At 55.6% G+C, this 24,982-nt stretch overlaps 1 protein-coding gene across 1 annotated transcript; it reads left to right on the forward strand.

Annotated features, from left to right (window-relative positions):
* The first annotated feature begins 13,845 nt into the window (after window positions 1–13,845).
* Window positions 13,846–18,415, forward strand: LOC142028142 (T-cell activation Rho GTPase-activating protein-like). Its single transcript, XM_075022184.1, has 7 exons — window positions 13,846–13,956; window positions 15,680–15,778; window positions 16,009–16,170; window positions 16,255–16,364; window positions 16,522–16,717; window positions 17,216–17,358; window positions 17,804–18,415. Exons 1-7 carry the CDS (start codon window positions 13,846–13,848, stop codon window positions 18,048–18,050), a joined length of 1,068 nt encoding a protein of 355 aa, XP_074878285.1. The 3' UTR covers window positions 18,051–18,415.
* The last annotated feature ends 6,567 nt before the right edge of the window (window positions 18,416–24,982 follow it).

Consider the following 24,982-nt stretch of genomic DNA (forward strand, 5'->3'; position numbering starts at 1 on the left):
CGGTGGGACGGGGTTGCACTTTGGGGAGGAGACTCCCTTCTAGGAGGTGAAACGGGAGAGAAATTCCCAGAGATATTTGGGAAGTTCTCTGCAGATTGGCCTGAGTGGGCACGCGTCACCCAGGCGAGGGCAAGGGTGCTCCCGCGGGCTTGCTGAACGCCCGTGCGAAAACGGCGGGGGGGACGGGTGTGACGGGGATGGCGAAGGTGCCAGAGCAGACTGGGGTGCCATACCTGCTGGTGGTGCCTGGGGGGCCTGGGGTGCCACCGCTGGCAGGGGTGCCCAGGCTGCAGGGAAGGGCTGCTCCTGCCCGGGCAGATGGTACAGGTTGGCTGAGCCTACGAGAGAGAGAGAGGAGCCATGGCCGGCGGTGAGCTGCGCTCTTGCCCCCAAGAGCGTCCCCGGGCTCAGGGCCGGTCCCTACCTCGAGGGTAGAAGGTTTCGGGGAGTACAAAAGTCTGAAAACGCTGGGGCGCCGGGGGGCCCCAGGGCCCACGCGGTGGGAGCTGCCGTGGTGGCTGCGCCATGGTCCCTTCCGGCTGTTGGCTACTAAGGACTCTTTGGCGTCTCCCGGGAAGGAACGCGGGGGCTCCCTGTGTTCCGCGCCCCCCCCCTCCCCCCCAAGAGCCTCCCCAGCTCCTCCTGGGGAGGGAAAGGGTTAAGGGAGGCTGGGGTGCCCCCGGGGCCTACAGGTGGCTCTCAGGGGCTGCGGGTGCCAATACTCTTGGCTTTCAACAGTGTTTTCCTGGTGGGGGAAAAAGAACAAGTTGATTCGGCCTAGCCGAGAGGGGACCAAGCCGAGGCCTCCTTTTGGCAGATGGCAAACGCATTTGTGAGTATTGGCCGTGCTTCTGTTGGCTGCATTGGCTGGAGTGACGCAGAAATAGGAGAAAGGACCTCGAGGGCGCGAAGGAAGGTCAGGCGGTGTCACTCGGTGGCGTGCTTTCCCCCAGCCCTGGCTCCAGGAGTGCTGTCAGGGCTTTTAGTCGCCCGGTCGGAGAAGCAGCAGCTCTGGATCCCCCTCGGAGGGGGCCGCGCTTGCCCTGGGTGCGTGACACCCAGGAGGAGACAGTACCCGCCGCCGCGTGCTCCCAGAAAAGGCCTGGATTCTGCACAACGTCCGATGAGGAGAGGCTGGGGCTGTTGGTGCTCCGCAGGGATGGGGTTAGTCCATCCCCTCCTGGTACTTGGAGGATTTGGCGCTCCCAAGGACACCCTCGGCAGGAACGCAGGCCTCTCGCTCCCGCTGTGGGAACGGTGTGTGGCCTGGGGGAGTCGGGCCAACCGCCGTGAACCGGAGGCCCAAGATCTCTCCCGGCCTGTATCCTGTTAACGAAGGAGATTGCTCTCTGTTCGCGAGGCACCCCTGGCTGCCAGATTGTACACTCGCGGCAGGGACCGACGCCGGGGGCGTGAAGGCAACCGCGCTCGTGAAAACATAAAACTGGATTTCATTTCAGAGCGCAGCTGAGCAACCCCGCTCCTCAACGCTCCGCCATCTGCACCGACCGTTGCGGCTGGGACCGGGCGGTGCTGCACATCCCAAAGGCCACCAGCTCACACCGGTGTCCCCGCTGCTTTGCCAGGAGCTTCTGCGCTGCGAGCGATGTTTTGGGGGCTGATCTCTTGGAGTGCGACCGCTGCGTCCCCGACCCGCAGCTGGTCAGGAGGATTGTGTCCCAGGTGGAATTCTAGCTCTCTGAGGAGAACCTGCCCAAGGATGCTTTCCTCCTGAAGCACATCCCGAAGAACAAGATGGGCTTCGTCAGCATCAAACTGCTGCCGTCCTTCAAGAAGGTAGGCAGCCCGTTGCGTTGGCCAGCCGGGGTGGGAAGTGGCCTTCACGTGGAGGATGCCTGGGTGTTGTGAGAGACTGAAAGAGTTACTGTCTCAAACGTTGTGGTGGGGCAAGTTCTGCTTGAAGACAAAGCCTGCAGAGCAAGGAACCAAGGGGAAAAGCCCATCAGCTCAGACATCAGCAACAGGAGGGGGAGGGCGTGCTGGAGGCTGCCCAGCTCCCTGTTCTGATACAAAGACCAAACAACGGCCATGTCTGCAGGCAAGGAGAAGTTACTCCCCAAACGACCCCCAAGGCCAAAGGCTCACAAGCTGCTCGTTAACCTGAGGAGTTCGGGTGGCCACCCGAAGGAGGGGCAAGGATGATAAAAGGACGCAAGCTGAAGCCCCGGGTGTGCGAGCCCACCAGGACTGGACCCCTGGGCTGACTGGACACCTTGGCTGACTGAACCAACGCTGGACCAGGACCGGTGAAATCTTTCTCTCTTCCTTTCTCTCCCTCTGTCTTCTTCTCTCTTTCCTTTTCCACAATCCCTGCACCTCATCCGTTTCAAGATATCAACCGTTGACCAAGTCTGAGCCTAAGAGTGGATCCAGCCGCCCCTGGGCCCTTCTCTGAGGAGGAGTCTAGAAAGCCAGGGGGTCTGCTCGGAGCCTCGTGACTCAACGGGAGGGATCTCCTTATGATACCGAAAAGCCGGTCGAGGGAACTCTCTAAGAGTCGTTTTGGAGTTTTAGAAAGCAGGCATTCTTTATTGCAGCGCTGGATGCACGGGGGATAGTTCCACCTCGCGTGCATGCCGCAGCTTCGGCACTAACAGGTTAGTTAGAATAACTAATTGCATATGAATCAGATTAGTATACACGTACATAAAAATGCTTGCAACTGATTATCTTAGTACTGCCTACACCCGATCGTGCGCAATGAAGGATCCATTTGAGTCGAAGGGCTGCTTTTGCGACCACCGACCCATTTGAAGTTCTTGTTGGCTGTCCTTGAAGTCTTGATTCTTGTCCTTTGCTCTTGAAGCTTAAAGCAGCTTCAGTCACATGTGGCCAGTGTCAACATTGTTCTCATCGAGCGTACAGGAACATCTAGTCCTAAGAGCAAAGAACTGCAAAACTTCTGAGTAACTACCTCTACTAGTTAATGGCTCGGCTATACTTTTTTCTGTTGTTTCAGTCGTAGCCTTAGGATACGTTTTCTAACAATTCTTTACCAAATCTCACTTTTACAGTCACCTAGCAGCCAACCAGTTTCCACGGCTGGTCCAAAACACTAAAACCATCAAAGTATTTAGACATACCGTACAGAATGTATGGGAATATGCTATCACTGATTCCCTGAATTGATGTCTGTGGTTACAGGGTTTACAGAAGCAGTCTTATGCCAGTTCCTGTGGTGAGAAACCCTGCCGCCTACTTCCACGCCTCCCCAGTTCAGTTGGCTTCTGTCATAACTACAATCTTTAACCGGTCGTTTGGTGTCGTTTCACCGGAATTTAGGCCGAGGGAATTTCGCCTTAAACACGACTCCCTGGTCTGTCCAGTCTGGGTCGTGACCGGTGTCTGGGTGTGCTCTGGCTGTCTGCGGTGAGGTGGACGGGGAGGTCCAGGCTCTGCTCAGGCTGTCTGTGTCCCTGCAAAGCAAAGCACTCGCTGGTGGTGCAGAGCTCTCTGCCTTCCATGGGCTGCGGCAGTTCTCCAACCCGGGAGGGTGGCTGGGGAAGCGGTGAACAGTTGGTTGCCTCAAAGCCAGCCCAGGGCTGGCTTCAGCTCTTCTGCCGGTGGCTCCCCCAGGCTGCTTTGGGAGAGGAGAGCTCGTCCTCCGGCACTGAGGCTCCTTGACGTTTGGGTTTGGGGCTTCTCCTTTTCTTTTCTTTCCTTTTTCCTCCTCCTCCTCTCGAGCAGAAGGACTCTCGGTGGCCCCCCGAGAGCTGCGGGCGGTGGCGGTGCAGCGGCTCCAGGGGCCAGTTTTGGGGCAAGGCCAGTGCTTGGGGCGAGTCGGTGTGCGGGGCGAGACGCTGAGCAGCAGCGGCACCGGGAGCTGTGCCGTGCTGATGCCGACGGGACTGCGCCTGCCCGGGGTCCGGAGTGGCTCACGGCACCTCTGGGACTGCCCGAAGGAAGGGGCTCAGCCCCCCCAGCCCCCCGGTGCTGGGGGACCTCACCCTGCACCTTCTGCAAGGCAGACCCGGCAAGGTGAGGCTGCTTCTCGGAGGTGCCGTGGGCTGCCTTGCTCCTGGGTTGTGGAGCTGGGATGGGAAATGGGCAATAAGGAGAGATGAGCTTTCCGGGCACTTGCTGGCCGGTGCTGAGACTTTAGAGATGCATTGTCTTCCCCCCTTCCCCGTCTTGCGGCTGCCCAAGGTGCAGCCAGAGAAGGGGAGGAGGGCCCCTGCCTGGCCCCCAGCTCCCTCCCTCGCCATTCTTGGGGTGATTTGGGGTTATTTTGCTGTGTCGGTGAGGCAAAGCTGGGCTGCGGGGCTGAGCGCGGTGGGACCCGAGGAAGGGTGTGATTGTCTTGAGGCTTTGAAGGGCTTTGCAGCGAGCCCTGTCCCCGCTGGAGGGGACGCTGGTGGGGTTCAAGACGAAGGCCTTGCAGCCCTTGTTGTCGTGTGTGTCCGTGTCCCCCCCGGCCCCCAAGGTCTCTCCTTGTCCCAGGGGCTGCGTGCTGCTTTCTGCGTGGGGCCGTGTCCGTGAGTCCTGCAGGGACCTGTCTGTCCTGGCTTCCCCACCGAAGGGCTGCTTCCCCTGGGGCAGGGGACAGGGGAGTCGTTCCTGTTCCTGTTCCCCCTCCCACCATTGCTGCCCCGCTGGTGGTGACTCGGGCCTGGGGGTGGCTGGGTTCCCCTCGGGGCTCGCCGGCTCGGATCTGGGGCTCGGCGGGGCTTTTGCACCTCTTGGGGGCTGTTTCCCGGTGCCCCCTGCGCTCCCTCCCCATCCCACATAGGCACGGAGTGGTTCTGCAGAAAGAGCTTTTAATGGAAAAGACAACAGAAAAGGTCCCAACAAAGCTGCTCTAAACCCTCCCTACCCCCCACCCGCCTCCCACCCACCCCCTCAACCCCCCCCAACCAATCCACCCCCCTCCCCTCCCACCCCCCAGTCCCCCCATCTCCATCTCACCCCTGTCTGATCCCCCCCTCCCCCCTCCCACTCCCCCCATCTCCATCTCGCCCCCGTCTGATCCCCCCTCACACCCCCATGTCGTCTGCCAGAGCCCTGCGCTTGCTGGGTGGCATTGGCAAGGAGCTCTGCGCCTGCCTCTTCCTCGGCTGCTCTGCCGCGGCAGACGGGGATGGTGGCAGGTCCATCCCCGCATCCCCCTGTGGCTCCTGGGGCTCCATCCCGACGCTGTGGAATATGTCGAGGCTCAGCGCGGTGTCGCTGAGCTCGGGGATGCGGGAGTCGAGGGTGAGCAGCTCATCCGGCAGCGACCAGGGGCTGAAGTCCCAGTCGGGGGTGGCTGCGCCGGTGCCCTCGGTGTCCCCAGGCATGGGGCTGCTGCTGGGACCGTCCCGGCTGGCCCCCACCGTGTCCAGGGAGCACCCAAGGAGCCCGAGGGCCTCTTCAAGAAGCTCCCCGTCAGGCACCGCGAGGTGTTCTGCGATGTCCCCCAGGGCTTGGGCGTGAGGGGCAGCGCAGGGGCTGGGGGGGACGTCGCTGACCGGGGGGACGTCGCTGCCCAGGGGTGCCCCCGCAGGGGTGGCCGTGCCGGTGGCGTCGATCTTCTCCGACTGCCCCTCGATGTGCTGGTTGCCGGGGCTGCATGTCGGCAGCACTGGGCAGGCTGGGGCCACCCCTGTCCCCTCTCCGCTGGTGCCCCTGGGGTGCCCAGGCACGGGGCTGCTGCTGGGACCACCCTGGCTGGCCCCACCCTGGCTGGCCCCCACTGCGTCCGTGGAGCACCCGAAGAGTCTGAGGGCCTCCTGCAGAAGCATCTCCTCAGACACTTCGAGATCTCCTGCAGTGTCCCCAAGGTCTTGGTTGGGGGGGGCAGCGGAGGGTCTGGGGGGGACGTCGCTGCCCAGGGGGACGTCACTGCCCAGGGGTGCCCCTGCAGGGGTGGCCATGCTGGAGGTGTCCATCATCAGCAACTGCCCCTGGATGTGCCGGTAGGTGGGCATGGGCATCGGCAGCGCCGTAGGGGCCGGGGCCACCGCTCTTGCCTGATGTTGGTAGGGGGCAAGGTACTGTGGCTGGCCCTGGGGGGTCCCCGGGGCTGCTCCGCAGCCCCAGGGCCCCCCCAGGGCAGCCCCTGGCAGGGAAGCGGTGCCTTGGCCGAGCATGGCACCGGCCGGTGGAGGCAGGTCGGTGACTGTCCACTGGATGTGGAACACCCGGGGGTCGAAGAGGCAGCCACACGGAGCCATCTGCAGACCTGTGTGGGTGAGAGGGAGCCGTGCTGGGCTGGGGGAACTCTCCGGGGGCACCCACCGAGCCATCCCCCACGGCCGACATCCCCCAGCTCTGCGCCAGGCGCGTGGGGAGCTGCTGTGCCGGTGGGACGGGGTTGCACTTTGGGGAGGAGACTCCCTTCTAGGAGGTGAAACGGGAGAGAAATTCCCAGAGATATTTGGGAAGTTCTCTGCAGATTGGCCTGAGTGGGCACGCGTCACCCAGGCGAGGGCAAGGGTGCTCCCGCGGGCTTGCTGAACGCCCGTGCGAAAACGGCGGGGGGGACGGGTGTGACGGGGATGGCGAAGGTGCCAGAGCAGACTGGGGTGCCATACCTGCTGGTGGTGCCTGGGGGGCCTGGGGTGCCACCGCTGGCAGGGGTGCCCAGGCTGCAGGGAAGGGCTGCTCCTGCCCGGGCAGATGGTACAGGTTGGCTGAGCCTACGAGAGAGAGAGAGGAGCCATGGCCGGCGGTGAGCTGCGCTCTTGCCCCCAAGAGCGTCCCCGGGCTCAGGGCCGGTCCCTACCTCGAGGGTAGAAGGTTTCGGGGAGTACAAAAGTCTGAAAACGCTGGGGCGCCGGGGGGCCCCAGGGCCCACGCGGTGGGAGCTGCCGTGGTGGCTGCGCCATGGTCCCTTCTGGCTGTTGGCTACTAAGGACTCTTTGGCGTCTCCCGAGAAGGAACGCGGGGGCTCCCTGTGTTCCGCGCCCCCCCCCTCCCCCCCAAGAGCCTCCCCAGCTCCTCCTGGGGAGGGAAAGGGTTAAGGGAGGCTGGGGTGCCCCCGGGGCCTCCAGGTGGCTCTCAGGGGCTGCGGGTACAAATGCTCTTGGCTTTCAACAGTGTTTTCCTGGTGGGGGAAAAAGAACAAGTTGATTCGGCCTAGCCGAGAGGGGACCAAGCCGAGGCCTCCTTTTGGCAGATGGCAAACGCATTTGTGAGTATTGGCCGTGCTTCTGTTGGCTGCATTGGCTGGAGTGACGCAGAAATAGGAGAAAGGACCTCGAGGGCGCGAAGGAAGGTCAGGCGGTGTCACTCGGTGGCGTGCTTTCCCCCAGCCCTGGCTCCAGGAGTGCTGTCAGGGCTTTTAGTCGCCCGGTCGGAGAAGCAGCAGCTCTGGATCCCCCTCGGAGGGGGCCGCGCTTGCCCTGGGTGCGTGACACCCAGGAGGAGACGGTACCCGCCACCGCGGGTACGGAGACATTTTCTCATTGTTTTTTGTACCCATCCACTGCAGATTACTGTCTCGCTAAACATTAAAATGTAAGCAGTCTCTCTGAAAACCACCCTTCTCAACATCTTTTTCAATCCAGACTTGTTATAAGGCACTTTACTTGCATTAAAGTTAAATTCATCGGTGTTGTATTCAAACCTTTTGCTTCTGTCTGTTATTTACTGGTAGTCATTATGACGAATAAGAAGGGAAAAGTGTTCTGTTCCTTAAGGAAATGGCTCCCATATCATTTGTCTCTCTTGTCTCTTCTTTTAATTGTGCCTCCCTTCTAGGTGCATGTCATGGTTTGTGAGAGCTGTGCACTATTTTCTTGGTGGATTGAGATTTATGAGTCAGAGGGAGAATGATCAGAGGAGAAAGATTTATGCCAGTTACTGTTCAAAGGCTGCATTCTCTCTCTCTTTGCGTATACGCACAGGGGTCCAGGAGGAAAGTGTTTTTTCAGGCAGTTGAAAGAGAAATGGACTTCTCTGTCTTTTGGGTTGGGGTTTTTTTTGGTGTCCCAGTCTTCTTGTTCTTCATAGGATAGATGTATTATTGATGACAAGCAAAGCCAGAGATTCTGTCCCTGTAAATATCAGACACATGAAAAGACCCAAGTTGAGAAATTCAGATGGACTGTGAGTGTCCTAACAGAGCTGTGCCTCGGAAAGGTAGGGAAGAAATCCCCTTCCAAAATGGGAATGAGAGTTTGAGCTGAAGCTCCATGGCTAAACAAAGTCCTGGTAGTAAAGAAGTCCTGCTTTGAGGACTGCCCAATGCCTGTCCTTGACCACCCTTCTCTGCCCGACGTACGTCACGTGAATCTGGTACCATAATAAACTCTGAGCATTTGTTTTGCAGCTGTGCAAGGCTTCCAGGTCTGTCTTTGTAAGCATGCAGATCACCCCCAGTCCTTGACATGGACTACGGTACCCCCACCACACACAGAGGACAAACGTATTTTTAAATCCAGATGGTGGTATACCTCTCCAACCACGTGAGTCTCAAATGTCCGTGCAGCACTCCTGTGGGTATACAAGGCTGTTCCCGGGTCTGTGCTTAGTTGCTTGGCTTACCGAAGTTGCTAGCCCAGTCTTCCTTGCAGGTTTTCAGAAGAAACTGTACATGGGCAGGGAGTTGTGTATAGGAAAAGACACTAAAAACATTGCACAGGCTCGTAGAAGTACACGGGTGAGTATCGTTACATCTGCCTCCATATTAGAGGGATCAGCACTGTAAAAATACCTGCAGTCAGCAAATATTCACGTTGCATTTATGAGCATTTTCATTCCAGTACACACATTATGAAACAATATTATCGTGGTAGGAAGGCTAGGTAGGTATTCCAGCAAAGACGACTGCTTTGCTGCTATATTAATACCTTATATTATAGTGCAATAATCCTGTGCTCTACAGAGTCTCAGACTGGTTCATTGGAGCGGGGCGGGGGGGAAGTGTATGGCTTTAAACAGCTTGCAGTATTGGGTCAAAAAAGGCACAGATGTTGCAGCAAATCCTTGAAACAACATAAACTCACTGTGCTCATCTGAGCCTATCCAAAAAAGTATTCACCGTGGCCAGACCAAGGGTTCTGTGCTGTGCCTGGCTAATTCAACAGCAGGGCACCCTGTTTGGGAGAACCACTAATCCTCAAACGTAGCATTAAAGAAGATGAGACCAAGGCTACAGAGACTTTTGTGAAACTGAGCATAAGAAAAGAATCATACCTTCCTGAGCCTCAAAAGAATTTCTGCGAAATCTTAGATATTTCTGCGATGACTTCAGGAGATAATCTTACAGCAAGTGACTCCTAACAGAGTTTTCAGATGCCTTTAGGAATAAGGAAGGACTTTAGTAATCTCTCACCCTCATATGCAGTCTCGAGAAAGCATATGCCTGAGAAACAGAGGAAAACCAGAGTGAGGAGATGGGGAAGTCGAGAACGTTATTCGCAGTGGCTGCTCTCATTTGACCAGATCAAGACTGGCACAGTGTTAGCAGAGGTATGGAATAGATGTGAAAGCCTCAGACGTTTCTGCCCAGCGGGTAACACTGTGGGATGTAAACGGTAAGGCTGCGTGCATTTTTTTCGCAACACGGTAAAAAGTGGAAGTTAAAAATACCAAATCCATCAGACCGAAAAGATTTCCATCCTACTCAAGTGGTGAGAGGAAAAAATCCTCTCAGGAGATTGAAAGAGAGGTACTCCATAAACACGCACATCTGTGGTTCCCAAGCCCATCATTCAAAACTTCTGTCATCAGTTTGTTTTCTCCCATGGGTCTTCTCCAATTCAGTAGCTGTCACTCCAGTGAAAACCGCAACGCAAAGCTGACATTTATTGAAGGTGGGCAGGGCCCTGTGAAGTCTACTGTGGCACTGCAGACAAATCTAAACATCATCTTTACTCACAAATTTCCATTCAGTTCAGTGAAAGCAGAATTGCCTCTGAGGTGTGGGAATAATAAAGAGAAAATTCTTCTTTCGGTTGCACTTAAGAACAGGCTTGCAGAGGCACTGGTGGGAAGCCTGCTGGAAACCAAGGGGCCGTGTGGAAGTCAAGGAAAGCAGAATATGCTTTCCACCACCTAGAAAAGGAGCATCTGGATGGGGGAGGAGGAGCAAGCAAGAGAGGAGGAGCTGAGACTTTGCCAGAAGAAATAGGAGACCCCTGTGGTGCTGACCGCCCAGGAGTGCTCCGGGATGTCACGGGGAGGCTGGCACGCTGGTTCGAAGCACAGACCGCTTTCCCCTGCTCCTTTTCCACGCGGGCACCAGGACACGGTAAAGCAAAACCCGGGCAAGGTCAAGCAGGACTTGAGTGGCACGAGTGAAAGGGACAGGTGCCCCAGTGATCTTCTCTTCTGTCCTGCCAGTCAGAGGTAGGGGTGTGTAACCGAAAAAGCTGGTCGAAGAAACTCTCTGAGGCTCAATTTTGGAGTTTTAGAAAGCAGGCATTCTTTATTGCAGCGCTGGATGCACAGGGGATTGTTCTGCCTATCGTGCATACCGTTACCTACAGCAAGGCAAGCTTATATTGTTCTAATCGTATACTTATTTATGTTATCCTTGACATAGTGTCCGCCCTTTGGGCCTGCGCAGTGTGGCTCATCTCTTTTTCCTAGTTAGCTGACCTCGGCAGGTTTTAATGGCTGGATGCACCAATGTCTGTCCCAACGGCAGGTGGGGGACAGGGCCCTGCCCTTTGTGAGACCCCCAGCCCCTGGAGTGGCGGCTGGAAGATGGGTAGGTCAAAGGACCCTGATGGGAGCCCTGCAGGGCCTCATCCATTGGACCGACGGGCACCTTCCCTTGTCACACAGAGCATCTCATGGGCTGGAAAAGGGATGCTCTGGAGAGCTTCTGGCAAATCTCTGGAGAAGAGCTTCTCCCTGCCCCTCTCCCAGGGGCTTTCTCGGCTCTGGTGCCCTTCCCAAGGACAGCCCCACAGGCGGGTGCAGCCAGCATGGCAGGAAAGAACAGGCAGCAGCCACAGCGGTCAGCACGGCGGGAAAGCCAAGGATAAAGCCTTATCACCCAAGTGTGATAAAGCCTTAATAACCAAGCGTGCTGCTTCTTGGACAGGAGTATTCCTGCCTAAGCTCACCACACATTGCATTTCCCTGTGGCTTTCAGCAGGATATGAATGGCTCTTCAGTGCCGGTGGTCGCTCCCCTCTTTCAGTGAAAATAGCAGATTTTCTTCCTGTTGGACCCGCCTCAGTTCCAGTCTCTTGGGGGTTGAAAGCTGGCACAGCATGGGTGCCAGAGACGTTGCCACAGCTTGGCTAGAGTCCACAAGGAGGAGTCTGTCTTTAGCCACGATGGTCATTTCCAGGGAAAACAGCTTGTGGTATTGACCAGGACCCTATGTGGACAACAGAAGAGCAGGGATGCGGATGTTTGCCACAAGTCCAGTGGAGCAGGCTGCTCAAACACAGCCCACGGTGACTTTCTGTGCTGCTGGGCCTGTGGGGACAAAGGATTAAGCCTGAATTACCTGCATGAAATAGAGCTATCGCTAGCCTCGTGCAACGGCACCCAGGAGCTGGTCCTGAAAACCACCAATCCAGGACACGGAAAGCTTTTAACCGCTGTGGCTATTCTGGAATAGACTGTGCCGTGTGCATCCATTTCTATTAACAACCCTTCTCCTGCAGCCGCAAAGGAGTTTGAGATCTTGCTGATGGCTAAAGGGGGTTGGTGGCCTGGGATGGTGGCTGAGGCTTGGGGCTTGCATTGCCTGTGACCAGCTATGAGCACAGAGTGACAGAGGAAAGACTTTCCCTGGGGAAGAGGCACCAGGGAGCGGTTGAGGTGGAGGAAAGCTTCGCTCTGGTTTTGGCTGTAGGTGGAAAGCTCTGGATCAGCACGAAATTCTACGTCTCCTGTAGCATGGCACAGGTACCGAGTCTTCTGTTGGTACCAAGTAGAGGCAAAATGTCAGGCAAAGTGGCTCATTGAATGGGAATGATCTAGGGAAATTTACTTGGCTGTTACAAGCCCCATTGCTCTACAAGTTGAATCTTTTTTCTCTAGTCCTTTCTTTTTCGGAAAGGGGTGGCGGGAGGGGCATGGATAGATGGAAGGTAATTTATCTTCATACCTGCAAAAACACGCATTGTAGCAGTCAAGGCAGAATAGGCCTTTCTCACGTACCTTTTCTTTTCTGAACATGGTGAGTTCAATCTGCTGATCAATAGCCCACTGAGATCAATAGACACCTTGGATTTTGACCCTTTGGCTCAAGAGCTAGATGCAACCTCCTGTCATTGGTGTTTGCACGACTAATGCGGTAATCTGCGATCTTCTCCCTAATAATCTAGGCTACATACTACCTAACGCTCTGTGCAAGAGTACAACCCAATCCAATGTTACATGCAACATCAGCACTGTGAAGAGCTGTGACATTCAAATGAAAAAGGAGACATTTTGAACACCTTGTAATAGCTTGCAGGAATACAAAGGGGAAGCACTGTGTAAATAATACCCAAACCAATATGGATTTTTCCCCTAAATTTCTGAACCTCCTGTGACAAGTGATGGCCTATCAAAGTGCATGTCTGCCCCCCCTGCGCCGCACCACGCGGGACCTGTTCACATTCCCTGGTCTGGGAGATGGGGCAGAGCAGACCCTCCGGCAGCTTGCAGGTGGCACAGAACTGGGAGGAGAGGCTCCTGCGCCGGAGGGTCCTGCTGTCAAGCCGGGGGATCTTGACCGGCTGGAGAAAGGGGCTGACGGGAACCTCCTGTAGTTCCCCAAGGGGAAGAGCAAAGTCCTGGAGACCTGGGGACGAAGAATCCCTTGCGCCAGTAAATGCTGGGGGACACCCAGCTGGAAAGCAGCTGTGCAGACACCTGGGGTGATGGTGGACGCCAAGTGGAGCGATTTCGAGCCAGAAAAGTGCCCCTGGGGCAAAGGCGGCTCCCTGCCTCCTGGGCTGCAGGAGGCAAAGCGTTGGCAAGAGGTGGAGGGAGACGGTCCTTCCCCTCTGCTGGGTCCGTCCAGCCCGCCCGGGGCTCCCCAGTGCCAGGCAGAGACGGCCATACTGGAGAGAACTCTCACCCACTGGGTGGGTGCCCCTCCCACTTTCCGTTGGGCTCAGAATGTTGGTCGTTGGGCTTAGAATGTTGGTCGTTGGGCTCAGAATGTTGGTCGTTGGGCTCGGAATGTTGGTCAGTTGGAGCCCAGAACCACCAGAGACAGCAGCACGGAGCTGTGCTGGCACGCAGGAGCGCTGGGAGGAGGCAGGATCTGGCCAAGCAGCACCTCGCCGGCACCGGCACCTCGCCTCCCATCCCCGCTGTCGCCGACTGGCCCGCGTCCTTGGTCCACGGCAAGGGTCCTCCTCTCCCGGGCAGGATGGGCCAGGCCAACTGCTGCTGCGGCTCCAGGTGAGCTCTCCCTGTGCCTCGGGGGCACGGCCGGGACCCGCGGTGGCAGCGGCCTTTCTCATGCCCGCCGCTCTCTGCTCTGCAGGGAGGCTCTCACCGATGCCGAGGCGGTGCTGAGCGCGGACGTGCGGCTGACCCGGGGCCGCAAGAGGAGCGAGAGACGCCTTCTCCTCCTCCAGGAGGAACTGGTGATCGCCAAGTTGCAGTAAGACCCTCAGAGCCCAGCTGCCTTTCCCCCAGCCCTGGCCCTGGCCCCGGGGCAGGGACACCCCGGCACCAGCCCCAGGCCCCGGCACCTTGGTGGGTGCTGGAGGCGCCCATCGCTGTCCGTCCGTCCGTCCCAAGGGCAGGTGGGGGACTGGGCTCTGCCCGGGGGGACCCCGAGGAGGACACCCCCAGCTCACCGCCTGCCTCTCCTCTCTGCTCTCTGCAGACGCGGCACCAGCCTGCGCCCACAGCTCCGCCTGGCCCTGGACCAGCTGTGGGTGCTGAGCGGCGGAAAGGAGGCGGCGGGGGACGAGGAAGAGGAGGAAGGCGGCGATGAGGACAGGACCTCCATCCTCCTCGTCTGGCCCAGCGGCTCCTGCGTCGCCACTTTCGGGTGAGTGCCACGGCCGGGCGGGAGACGTTCCCAAGCACACCCGCACCATCGTGAGAACGGCCTCTGCCCTGCGTGCAGAGCCTGGGCAAGGAGCGAGCAGCACGCCGGCAGGGAGGGATGGGGGCATGGGCAGGTCCCGCATCCCCTTTGGGTCCCCAGAAGGGGAGGGCGAAAGCAGCTGCTCTGGCAGGACATGAGGAGCCAGGGCTCGGGCAGCGCCTCTGTCCTGCCCCACGGGGCTTCGTCCCGCTCCGGCGTCCTTCCTTCCTTCCCCACGGGGCTTCATCCCGCTCCAGCGTCCTTCCTTCCCCACGGGGCTTCGTCCCTCTCCGGTGTCCTTCCCCACGGGGCAGGGCTGCGCAGGCACCCGCCTCTGCCCACGGGCTGGGAGCAGCAGGGCCTGCAGGGCCTGACGCTGGTTCTCCTCTCTTTCTGCAGCTCCCGGGCGCTGAAGGAGCTGTGGGTGGGCACGCTCCTGGGGTAAGCCGCGGGGATGCTGCAGGTGCAGCTGGACGGGGGAACGCAGCTCCTCAGCTGGGGAGAGGTGCCCCCGTGGCTGCCGGCAGCTCTCGCTCGGGCAGAGCTGCCGCAGGAGGGAGAAGAGGCGGCTTGGGGCTCAGCCAGCTCTCTCCCTGTCCCTTCCCGGTGCACAGGACACCAGAAGGAGCCAAGAGAGCCCGGGTGACGCCTGTCCCGTCCATCAGGCTCCTGGAGAAGGGGCTGGGCCGCCGCCACACCGTGAGTGCCTGCCCGGTCTGGGCTCTGCCCCCGAGCCCTGGTCCTCCCGCCGAGCGAGCGGCAGAGGCATCGCTGCTCACCTGCCTCCGCTCCTTCTCTCTTGCCCAGTGGAGGACATTAAGCGCCGGGAGCCTGGAGAGGCTGATGGAGGGCCAGGCCGAGGTGAGAAGGGCTGCCTTTCGCCCGCCTCTGGCTGTGCCGGCACGTGCGGCCAGTGGGGTGAGGGATGGAGGGAAGGGTGGTGCCGCTCGGGGAGCGGAGAGGGTTGGGGAGCCGCCGGGAATGCCGGCACATCCTGGCCGGCGGTGCTGGGGGGAAACCTGCCCCGCGGGGCAGAGAGCCCGGGAGGGCAGAGGGTCCCGGCTCTGCCACGCTCAGGCTGCCGGTGCCGGCTGGCAGCTCGCTGGCGGCCCTTTGCGCCGCGGGGCTGCTCTCTGAGCGCAGCCTGGTTCTTGCAGGCTGGTCCCAAGCAAGGGCCTCCGACGGTCCCGCCGAGCAGCGGAGGGGGACTTTGCCACGCACCGGGTGAGTTTCGGGAAGAACGGTAAGCTCCTGCAAGCGCTGGAGCTGTGCTCACTTGTCCCTCGAGTGTCGCCATGCAGGTTGGGCAGCCCGAGGCAGGATGTCACCTCCAGGAGGAAGGAAGGAAGGACGGACACCCGCTGGGCAGCGGCCGCTGGACGTGGTTCTGCGGGGACACGGAGCCTCTGCTGCTGCCCACAGCTTGGAGGAGGACAGGGCGAGGGCTGGGCCAGGCTCTCCTCTCCTGGTGGCGTGCCGGCTCTCAGGAGCCTCCCAACTGGAGCTGCTGAGCTGGAGCTCGGAGGTCCAGCTGCTGGCTCCCTGCCCGTCCTGCTGCACCGCTCAGCACCACGCTGCGGGCAGGGCAGGCCCCGGGAGCGCTGGCCCGGCGGTCTCCGTTGACGGGCTCTTGCTCGGCTTTCCTTTGCAGCAGGAGGGAGCAGCAGCAGGAGGAGGAAGAGGAGGGGGCTGCCCTGGCCCTTTGCTCATCGGAGGACCCCGGCCGCTGCCCAGGCGCCAGGGCAGGTGGGCTCTGGCTGCAGCAGGGCGCTCTTTGGCCAGCCCCTGGCAGCCCTCTGCGGGGAGGACGGCTCCCTGCCCCGGCCCATCCAGGTAAGCCAGCCTGGCCGGGGGGGTCCCCAGCCCTCCAGATGCTCCCTAGAGGCAGTAGGAGCCCTCCCTCCGGCTGCTCCACAGGGGACACGGGCGTCCCCAGGAGCTCCGGGGATGGCGGCTTGGGCTCTTCACCCCCAGCAAGGAGCCCGCTCTGGGGCAGTGCTCTGGCCACCGCTGTCGGAAGGCAGCTCCTCAGCCAAGCAACTGTCCTCCTGCCTCTCCTGCAGGAGCTGCTGGCTGTCCTGCGCCGGGAAGGACCGTCGACGGAGGGGATATTCCGCAAAGCTGCCAGCGGGACGGAACTTCGGGAGCTGCGGGAGGCCCTGGACCGCGACGCCGATGTCGACCTGGGCAACCAGCCTGCACTCCTGCTGGCCGCCGTCTTGAAGGTGAGCGCTTCTGACCTGCGGCTGGAGGAGCTCCTGGCCGGCCTGGAAACTTCAAAGGCTCACCCAGAGCCCTTGGCATTGCAGGACTTCCTCCGAAGCATCCCCGACAAGCTGCTGGTGACCCACCTCTACGAGGACTGGATGGCAGCCATGGAGAGGACCAGCAAGGAGGAGAAGGTCTCCGAGCTGAAAGCGTAAGTGCGGGCAGCAGCCTGCCTGTTGAGCAGGAGCCCTGGCCGCTGGCTGAGAGCACCTGGAAAGCTGGGCAACTCAGCCGCTGGCTCCCCCCTGCCTTGGACAACAGGCCTGGGCAAAATCTGCTTTGTCAACCTAGTGTCCCTGTTCCCTCAGGGTGGCCGAGAAGTTGCCTGCAGCCAACCTCTTCCTCCTCAAGCGGCTGCTGTCCCTCCTCCAGCACATCGGCCGCAACGCAGCCACCAGCAGGATGAGCTGCAGCAACCTGGCCATCTGCCTTGGGCCAAACCTGCTGAGCCCACCCGACGAGGACCTGCTCCCGCTCCAGGCCATGCTGGAGGTGACCGAGAAGGTGCGCTGTGTTGGCAAGCCGGCTGCAGCCTTGCCGGCCCATCCGAGCTTGGCTGCTCAGAGGTCCCTGGCTGCCCCCTCCCTTGAGCAAATGCCGGTGGGGTGGCTGCCTGCAAAGGCAGCCCCGCAGCCACAGCCATCTGTGCAGAGGCAAGGGTCGGGAGTGGGAAAGGCTGCTTGGGACAACTTCAGGCAGCTGGGTTGAGAGCAAGGGTTTGATGTGTGCAGGTGAACACGCTGGCGCTGTTTATGATTGAAAATTGCGGCGACATTGTTGGGGAGGAGGTGGCTGGCCGCTCCTGTCCATCAGCTGGGGAGTCGCCAGCCCCCATGGACGGAGCCACAGGTATGAGGAGGAACTGAGGGCTGTCCCAGGCTGGGGCTCGGGATACCAGAAACCTCAACGTCAAGAAGAAAACCGGTGTAGGGCTTGGGGTGGGTTTTGCTTTAGGTGTGCTACTTCCAAGGCGTCACTGCTGCACATGGTTTTGCTTTCTAGACCTGCCTTTGGAAGAGCAAAGTGGCCCTGCAGGCAGAGGAGACCAGGGCCACCAGGCAGAAGCCATTCTGCATGCATCCCCCTCTCTGGGTGTCCTCAAAGGAGCTGGGGGAGACATGGTGGCGGAGTCCAAAACGACAGAGGTATGTCAGCTCTGCTCCACAAGCACCGTGACAGTGTCTCTCGGGTAGGAGGGTAGTTTCTGAGGAGGCCAAGTAGCTGCTGGGCCTCCTCCGGCCAGCCGATGGCTTGTGTGTTTGGGGTTCCTCCTCCTCCCCCACGGAGTCATACGTTGTATGGAAAACTGGAAAGGTCCTTTCTCAAATGCATTAAGCATGTACTTAATCCAACCAAATACCTACAAAAAGACAGCGGGGAGTAGCTGTCAACTTGAGAGGGCTTTTGCTCGGATCCTACTTCATCACAGTTTCATCAAGTCTGTTTTGGGGCAGGTGGACTGTGCAAAATGTGGATGGATGATGCAAAGCAGCATCTTCCCCAGAGAGCTAAGGTGGTAATTTGGCAAGCAGTCCCTTACTACTCCAGGCCGTCCCTTGCCACCCCTGAACTCCAACAATTCTGGTTTAGGCACCTCCAGCTTTGCCTCCAGCCACCCTCGAGAGCACGGCAGAGCCCCTGCTACGCCCGCAACAACTGGGCAGCCTTTCAGAGGAAAGAAGGTAAAACGAGTCACTTTGGGTTAAAATCAGAACTGTCTCCGCTGGATCGTGGCCTTACCTATCTAAGCACACTGTGGGATGGAAAGGTTTGCAGGCTCTCCTCGGGACAAGGAAAAGAGAAGGAACCGAAGGAGGAAACAGGCCTGGGGAGATGAAAGCTGTGCAGAAAAAAAGAAGAGGAAGAGAGAAAACGTATTGGGGGATCGCAAACGGAAAAGATGCAGGAAGGTCCGGCAGGTCGAGAAGCCCAGGTGTGTACCAGGCTCTGCTGCTGCGCAGGGTCTGGCAAGAACCCCGTGGCCGCTCCCCAGGGGCTCCCCATCGAGCCCTGCTGCGTGGCACAGGGGCCCTGTGCATCTCTGCGCGCGCACAGCTCTCTAAGGGCATTCCCCGTGGGGATAAGGCGCCAGAGCCCTCCCCTCGGCAATGCCAGCCGTAGCTCGCTCTCTTCTGGGCTATGAGCAATTCCTCGTCAACGGTGTTCCCCAGAGAGAGGGCAACCAAACCCTGCCTCTTCCTGCCGCTGTGCATTCAGCAGCGCTCTCTGACTCTGTCCTTGTAGGTGCCGTTTTCCTGTTACTGGCTGAACCCCTGTGAGTCCTGGGCCCACCCCCCACTGCAGTTGATGTTCTCAATAAAATGATATTTTCTCTCTTCTGAGTATGTCTGCCATCGGCTGCTCTGGAGCGGGGAGCTGCTGTTTGGGGATGACCCCTCGGGGAGGAGTTTGGGATCGTGCCTTGTCCCAGCATCCTTGCCGGCGGGCACGAGGGCTGAGTTCAGGTGCTTTAGGAGTGAAAGCAAGGCACAGAGTTGCACAGGAGGGTGGAGGTCGGAAGGGACCCGTGGAGCTGCAACTGGTTACCCAGCTCCTGCTCAGATTTTGGCTAATGCTCATCTTGTGCTAAGGCCTGCCGTATGCTTGGAGCCGTGCCATTATCTCCGGTAGAGGGCAACATGTAGGTACAGCAGGTTGGCCAAGAAGGGCTGAAGCTCCTTATGCAACCATGGTCACCTGCAGCTTGTTGTCCCCTGTGGCTGTCATCCTTGCATACTGATTGTCTGGTAGTTTCTTCAGAACCCCCTCGCTCACGCCGATGGTATAAACCAAACTTCCACACTGGGCACTGTAAATACTCCTCTCAAATGATGCACCTCTTATTGATCACAGAGAGCAACGACAGGAAGATTTGATTCAGTTTGCACAGAATAACTCAACTAAATATTCTGTTGTCTATGGAAATGTAATTTTAAAAAGGGGCTTAAAAAACCCAAGCTCTTGGGAACTGCACTAGGTTCTTTCCCCTTGAGAGGAACAGCAATGCTCCACACTTGAAGTGAACCACTGACAGGGTGCATTTTCATGTTAATTGTTGCAGACACTGGCAATAGGAGACAAAGCACTGTAAATTTCACTCCTTTCCTGCCTTTAAGAACTTAACAGTGATAGTCAGACATGGCAAGGGGGAAAAAGTATGTAGCAGAAACAGAGCTAAGAGGGTGCTGAGGGCTGGGGACCTCCAAAGTCTAGGCTTGTGCTTTTGCACATCCACTCAAGCTAGTGCTGGCTGAATACAAAACACAGGTGCTGTGATTCTCTGGCATTCCATACCCGTTGTGCATTTTGTATGAGGGGCTTTGAAAACAAGAATTAAGGGAGAGAGTCTCTGGCATGAAGGTGGAGAATTGATGTATGAATACAGCTTTCCCTTGAGAAAGAAAAAATGACTGTTGCCCATGACAAGCAAGCAGAAGGATGCACCTGGTACACTATTAGGAGACGGGTACATGGGATAAAATGAGACTAGATATATGTGAGACTTTGAATAAGATGGCGAATCCAGTGATGGGTGGAGCAGTTGCAGAGGGAGACCTTCATAGCAGCATTTTGCACAATATTACATGTGAAGACAAGGAGAAAGGGGGGGACAGGGTTGATTTTCTTCCATGGTTTTGGGGTTCTTTTTGGTCTTTGCATCTGGGGGTCTGTTGAAACCTCTGTGTCTGAACATGGAGAGATTGTCATTGAAATGCTGTATACCTTTGAGGGCAACCCAAAGCATAGCCTTATACTTACATATCTGGCACAAAGCATAGAAAAAACAGACTTTGAGAATGGCCATAGTAACCAGACAAGATGCAAAGAGTTTCTAAATCCCAGTAGCCCAATGGATAATAAAGCTGGAGGCAGGTTCATGCTGTCATTTGTATTCACAGCCTGAATACTACAGAGAGACCATTTCTTGCACCTGGACTTCAGAACAGACCCACTATAAAGACACAGCTGGAAGTTAACAAATAGATGTGATCTCTTATCACCTTAATAGCTGAGATGAGTCAGTTTGAGTTTTCATTTTCTCCAAATAATACGCAGCAATCTACGGGAGGAAGTGAAAACTGCAAAAATGAGTAAGGAAAGATTGTTTGCTCTTTCTTACACACGGGAATTAGCAGGCAACACATGAAATTATGGATCACAATAAATGAAAAGAAGAACATCTGCACACAATACATAATTAAATTGTGCACCTCCTTGCCACAGGATGTTTTGGATAGCACAAGTATGAATGGGTTGAAGAAGCAATTAGAATCAGGGAAGGAAGGTCTCTCATGGGCCATTAAGCTCTAGGAAGCAGGAACAGCCTCCAGAAATCCCTGAACCAGTGACTGTCAGTATAGAGGGTACAGCAGGGGAAGGAGCATGCTATGCTTATTGCATTTCTTATGCTTTTTTCCTACACATCTTTCACTGTTCAGATGCAGAGACAGGACGCTGAGCTGAACGAACCTTTGGTATGACCCCGTGTGGCTATTCTCATGAATTATACAAGACACAGTCCCATACGTGCTATGGATGCAATTCACATTCACGCAGAGCACTGCCTTATGGCCTTGCAAATTCTGCTGAATATTTACGGTGAGAATTTAAGCAGAACCCGTGTGGCTGAGTTCATGCATACACGTGATCCCATTTCACCCTATCTGAAATTCCATACTGCCTCCTCTGCGACGGGTTTTTGGCTTGGGTGCAATTTTGATATGCAATTGGTCAAACATCTTCTCCTGCGATATCTGTCCTGTTGTGAACAATTAGCGCTGCATAAGGGAATACATTCTGAGGCTTGAATCCCAGGGATTCCTGTCAATTTGCACTGACAGCATGCTTCCAAGGAAGGAGCTGACAGGTCCAGCTGGAATTGAGTGTTAGCAGCCACAGAGGCGGCCACACACCAGCCCACAGACGGTCCACTTCTTGCTCACATTCTTAGCTTTGCCTGCCTTGAGCGTCCTTTTGTTTGTATATAGACGTTATGCAAGCTAAGGAATGTGTTTGAATTTCCAGAAACGAACTTCCTAATGTTTCAGCTATGGGCTAAGACCACAATCAGAGTTCTTTGATATTTTAATGTGCAACCCATGGGAAGGAAATCATCGGGTTCTTAGTTATACACAGGATGGCTTCTTCTTGTCAGAGAAGAGGGGACCAGCAGGTAGGAGGCTGACCTGGTGTTGTTCCCAGGATGGCCAGGTTGCCTGAGAGCAAACTCCACCTGAAGAAGGGACAACCTGACTTTGCAAGGAAGATCAGTTTGCTTCTAACAGTGGTTCTTCAAAAAATCCTGCTTCATGGTGATGAGCACAATAAGAGCTTTAATTTAACACATTCTATGTTGCTATTGAGCAGTATGCTCAGATAGGAACAGGCCATGAGATCTGCTGAGTGAAAACACAGCCTCTCTTTTTGATTATCTAAAAAATGAGACCTGATATTTCACTTAGCATGGGAAACTGCTTTGACTTTTGACTTCTTTTTTTTTAAATAGAATTGTAATGTACAGAGATATTTTGAAATAAAGATGGAGTCTGTTGCACTCAGAAATGCATCCCTCTGTTCCCATTAGTTACTTCTTTCGTGTTTATTTTTTTCCCAGGCTTTCCAAGCATATGTAAAGTAATTCAGCAGTTCAGTTCTGCTGTTTGTTAGGAATCCATCTGGCAAGTAGTCTGGATGCAAGAAGTTAAAGCTAATGCATTTCATCTCATGGGCAAAGAGCGTGCACAGTCTGTTGCTGCAGCTCAGCTGCCACGCACTACCTAGGTAAACCACAATAGCTTGATTGTACAGACACCAGCTTAAACAAGGCTTCAGGCAGCCTCTGCCAGCTTAAGAGCCAGGACTGACGTCTCCCCCAGTTGCCAAAGCAAGGACTGGTTTTAAGTAGTGCCGTTCCATCTGTGCACAGAGAGCTTATGCTGTCCAGCTCATCCATTTTCTGTAGATCATGAACAAATATGTGGAAGGTCTCAGGGTGAAAGCTGCGCCCCCTGCTCTTCACACTCTGCCTCTCCCTTTCCAGTCTCTGGTACTGAAAGCTGCCCACAAATGTAGCAGTCATAATTCACAGCAAAATCCCTTTAAATGGCCCACTGGGTTATATATTTGGCAAATTTCCACTGGTTGGTGGAAGTTTGAAGAAGCCTAGTATCTACAGCAGAAATACAACCAAAATGGAGAGATGATTGTGGATTATTACTGGATTTATATACAGTGCTAATTCTTGTGAGGATTTTGCAGTTTTGCTGAAATCTGTAGCGGTAGATGAGGCAGATTAAAATACTTCAGAAGCTTACTCCCCAAACAGAAAATGTGTTGCACAATGTCATTACCAAAAAGAAAATAACTCTTTGTTACTGTTATAAATCACACTAAAACAATTTCCTCCCTCGTTTGGGTATGCTGTATTTCAAAAGTAAGTGTGACAAGATGTGGTTTTTGGTGTCAGATTAAGTTTACCTGATTACTGATTAAATAAAATTTAAAAAATGCTGAATTCATCCGTATTTGGAGTATCTGTTCTTGTACTTCCTCCATACCACGTAGAACACCTGATAAAGTTGAGACAGCATCCCTTGCCACCTAAGAGAAAGCTGAGGTGTTTCAAGCCACAAATGCATACAAAGGCTTTGAGAAGTATCGGTTTCCTCAATTTTTCCATGGGATCCAGTCATTTTACCTCAATCTTCACTCCATTTCCAATTAGGCTTATGTGGTGTACTGTATGCATAATTGTATCTGTGACACAGGAAACATGCTGAGTTTTAAGATGTACAAGGACATATGTATATATAGTTATTTTCATTAAGGTAGCTGAGTTATAAGGCATTATGTCTAGTAAGGCATCAATTAAGCTGTAGAGTGGATCGTTTTAGGAAGTGCTGGACGTGCGAGAGGAACTCAGCTTTTTTATTTCCTGTAGAGAATAAGGCACAATTGATAACATATTGCCTAGTTGGCATTTTTTCTGAGAAAGTCCCTTTTCAACTGAGTATAAGAAATCAAGCTTAAACTTGCAATATAAATGAATGAGCTAGGCAGGAAGAAGAGTGAAGTCCCTAGAAGAATCCTTCAACCCTCTGTTTCGATTTAATCTAAAGCCCAGGGTACGTTTATGTATGTGAATGTGTTCATGTGGTGTGTAGGCTCTGTCCTTCATCACAGCTCCTTTCTGAGTGGCACATGGAGTACGTGGAGTTGTGCTTACTCAGGCAAGCCTAATCCTAGCATAGCAAAACATTCGGGTTGCTCCTCCAGGAGACTGCTTCGACAAGGGATAATAAGTGACATTGGTCCTTCTCTTAATGGCGGAGTAATATCTGGGCTAAGGGGGAAGTTGCCTGTCCCTTCTTAAGACAGCTACTAAACATGAGGTTGGCATTTATCCTTTTAAACTATTGTATCTAAGTCCTTTAGCCTTTTATTTAATCTTAACTTTAACAAAACAGTATAAAGTTATCATTTCTATAACCGTGCCTAGTTTCAACATGATGCTGATAGGGCACAAGATGCTGCATTTTATGAGAGCAGTAGGTCTAAATGCGTGGAGGACCGGCGTGCTTTGTGAGTGGCAGAGATCTTCAGGTCAAGCCATACGCTTCACACCACGTAGCGGTATCTCAGTGTGGGAATTCGTAACTACCTGCGGAGGTCACTCCTGCCTGATGTGTGATGATTGATGCGTCTTTGGTGAGCAGCATGTGGGCTACGAAATGTCTTGAGTCAGAAATCAGGAGCAGAGATACTTCTTTTCATACTGGGAACAAGTATTTCTTAACAGTAAGACAGATCAGATCAATGCCAGCCTCTCTGTTTTTAGGTACAGTGACACACTCACAGAAAACTAATTGCAGGTGAAGAAATTCCAGAAGGTAGCAGTGGGTTTTTTTCCAGGAACATAAAAAATTAATTAAAAGCTGGAAATTTTCAGGCCATGGTTAGGGCGGACTATGTAAGAGATGACCAAGTGTGGCAAGATGCTTTCTTGTCTTTGGATTTTATAGCCTAAACTCAAAAGGCCTCATGGAGAACAACCCTCAGAATGAAAAGCAGCTGGGCCTGGCAAAGGATAAATTAAATAAGCGGGGCTTTGAGAAGGGGTTTAAAAGACAACTGGACACGAATGGGGAAAAATGGGAGGATAAGGTGCCATAAAAAGATAATTCAAACCTGAAAAAAAAACCAAAGCAGCTGCAAGTATATCCTGGGGAGAATACAGAAGAAAGGTAGGGTGCAGGAAAAACCGAGAATAGGGACGTGTGGTGAGGAAAAACAAGATGAGGGGTTTGAACTTCACAAAGAACAGAGAGGAAGCCAGTGAGGGGAACCGGGGCTGTGCCCTCACCCATCAGGGCACAGTCCCACAGGGTCTCAGCAGGGCCGGGTGCTGGTAGTGGGGTCCATCGACAGCCCCAGACACAGCCAGGGGATGAACCAGGTCCAGGGCCCACCCAGTCGGAGCAGCAGGAGGCAGGGCTACAACATGGGTCCAAGGTCCACCCAGAAGACGGGGCCAGAGACAGGGCTGGAGACAGGCCCAACTACAGCATAGCCCAGGCGAGGTCTGGGAGCCCAGGACCGAGCTACCTCAAAAACCTGAGCTACCTGAGCTACCTAAAAAAGTGCCGAAGCCGAACGGAGCTTTGCTGAGCGGAGCCGAGCTTTGCTGAGCCGTACCGAGCCGAAGCCCAGCGGAGCTTTGCCGAGCCGTACCGAGCCGAGCCGAGCTGAGCTTTGCCGAGCGGAGCCGAG

Source organism: Buteo buteo, unplaced genomic scaffold (genome assembly GCF_964188355.1).
Source record: "Buteo buteo unplaced genomic scaffold, bButBut1.hap1.1 HAP1_SCAFFOLD_164, whole genome shotgun sequence".
Classification (NCBI taxonomy): Eukaryota; Metazoa; Chordata; class Aves; order Accipitriformes; family Accipitridae; genus Buteo; species Buteo buteo.

Bases quoted from the DNA above. Each gene is read 5' to 3' on its own strand.
- LOC142028142 (XM_075022184.1), top strand. From the start codon at position 13,846: ATGAGGACAGGACCTCCATCCTCCTCGTCTGGCCCAGCGGCTCCTGCG. The intron at 15,779-16,008 runs GTAAGCCAGCCT...CCTCTCCTGCAG, and splicing joins CCCTGCCCCGGCCCATCCAG to GAGCTGCTGGCTGTCCTGCG. The intron at 16,171-16,254 runs GTGAGCGCTTCT...TTGGCATTGCAG, and splicing joins TGCTGGCCGCCGTCTTGAAG to GACTTCCTCCGAAGCATCCC.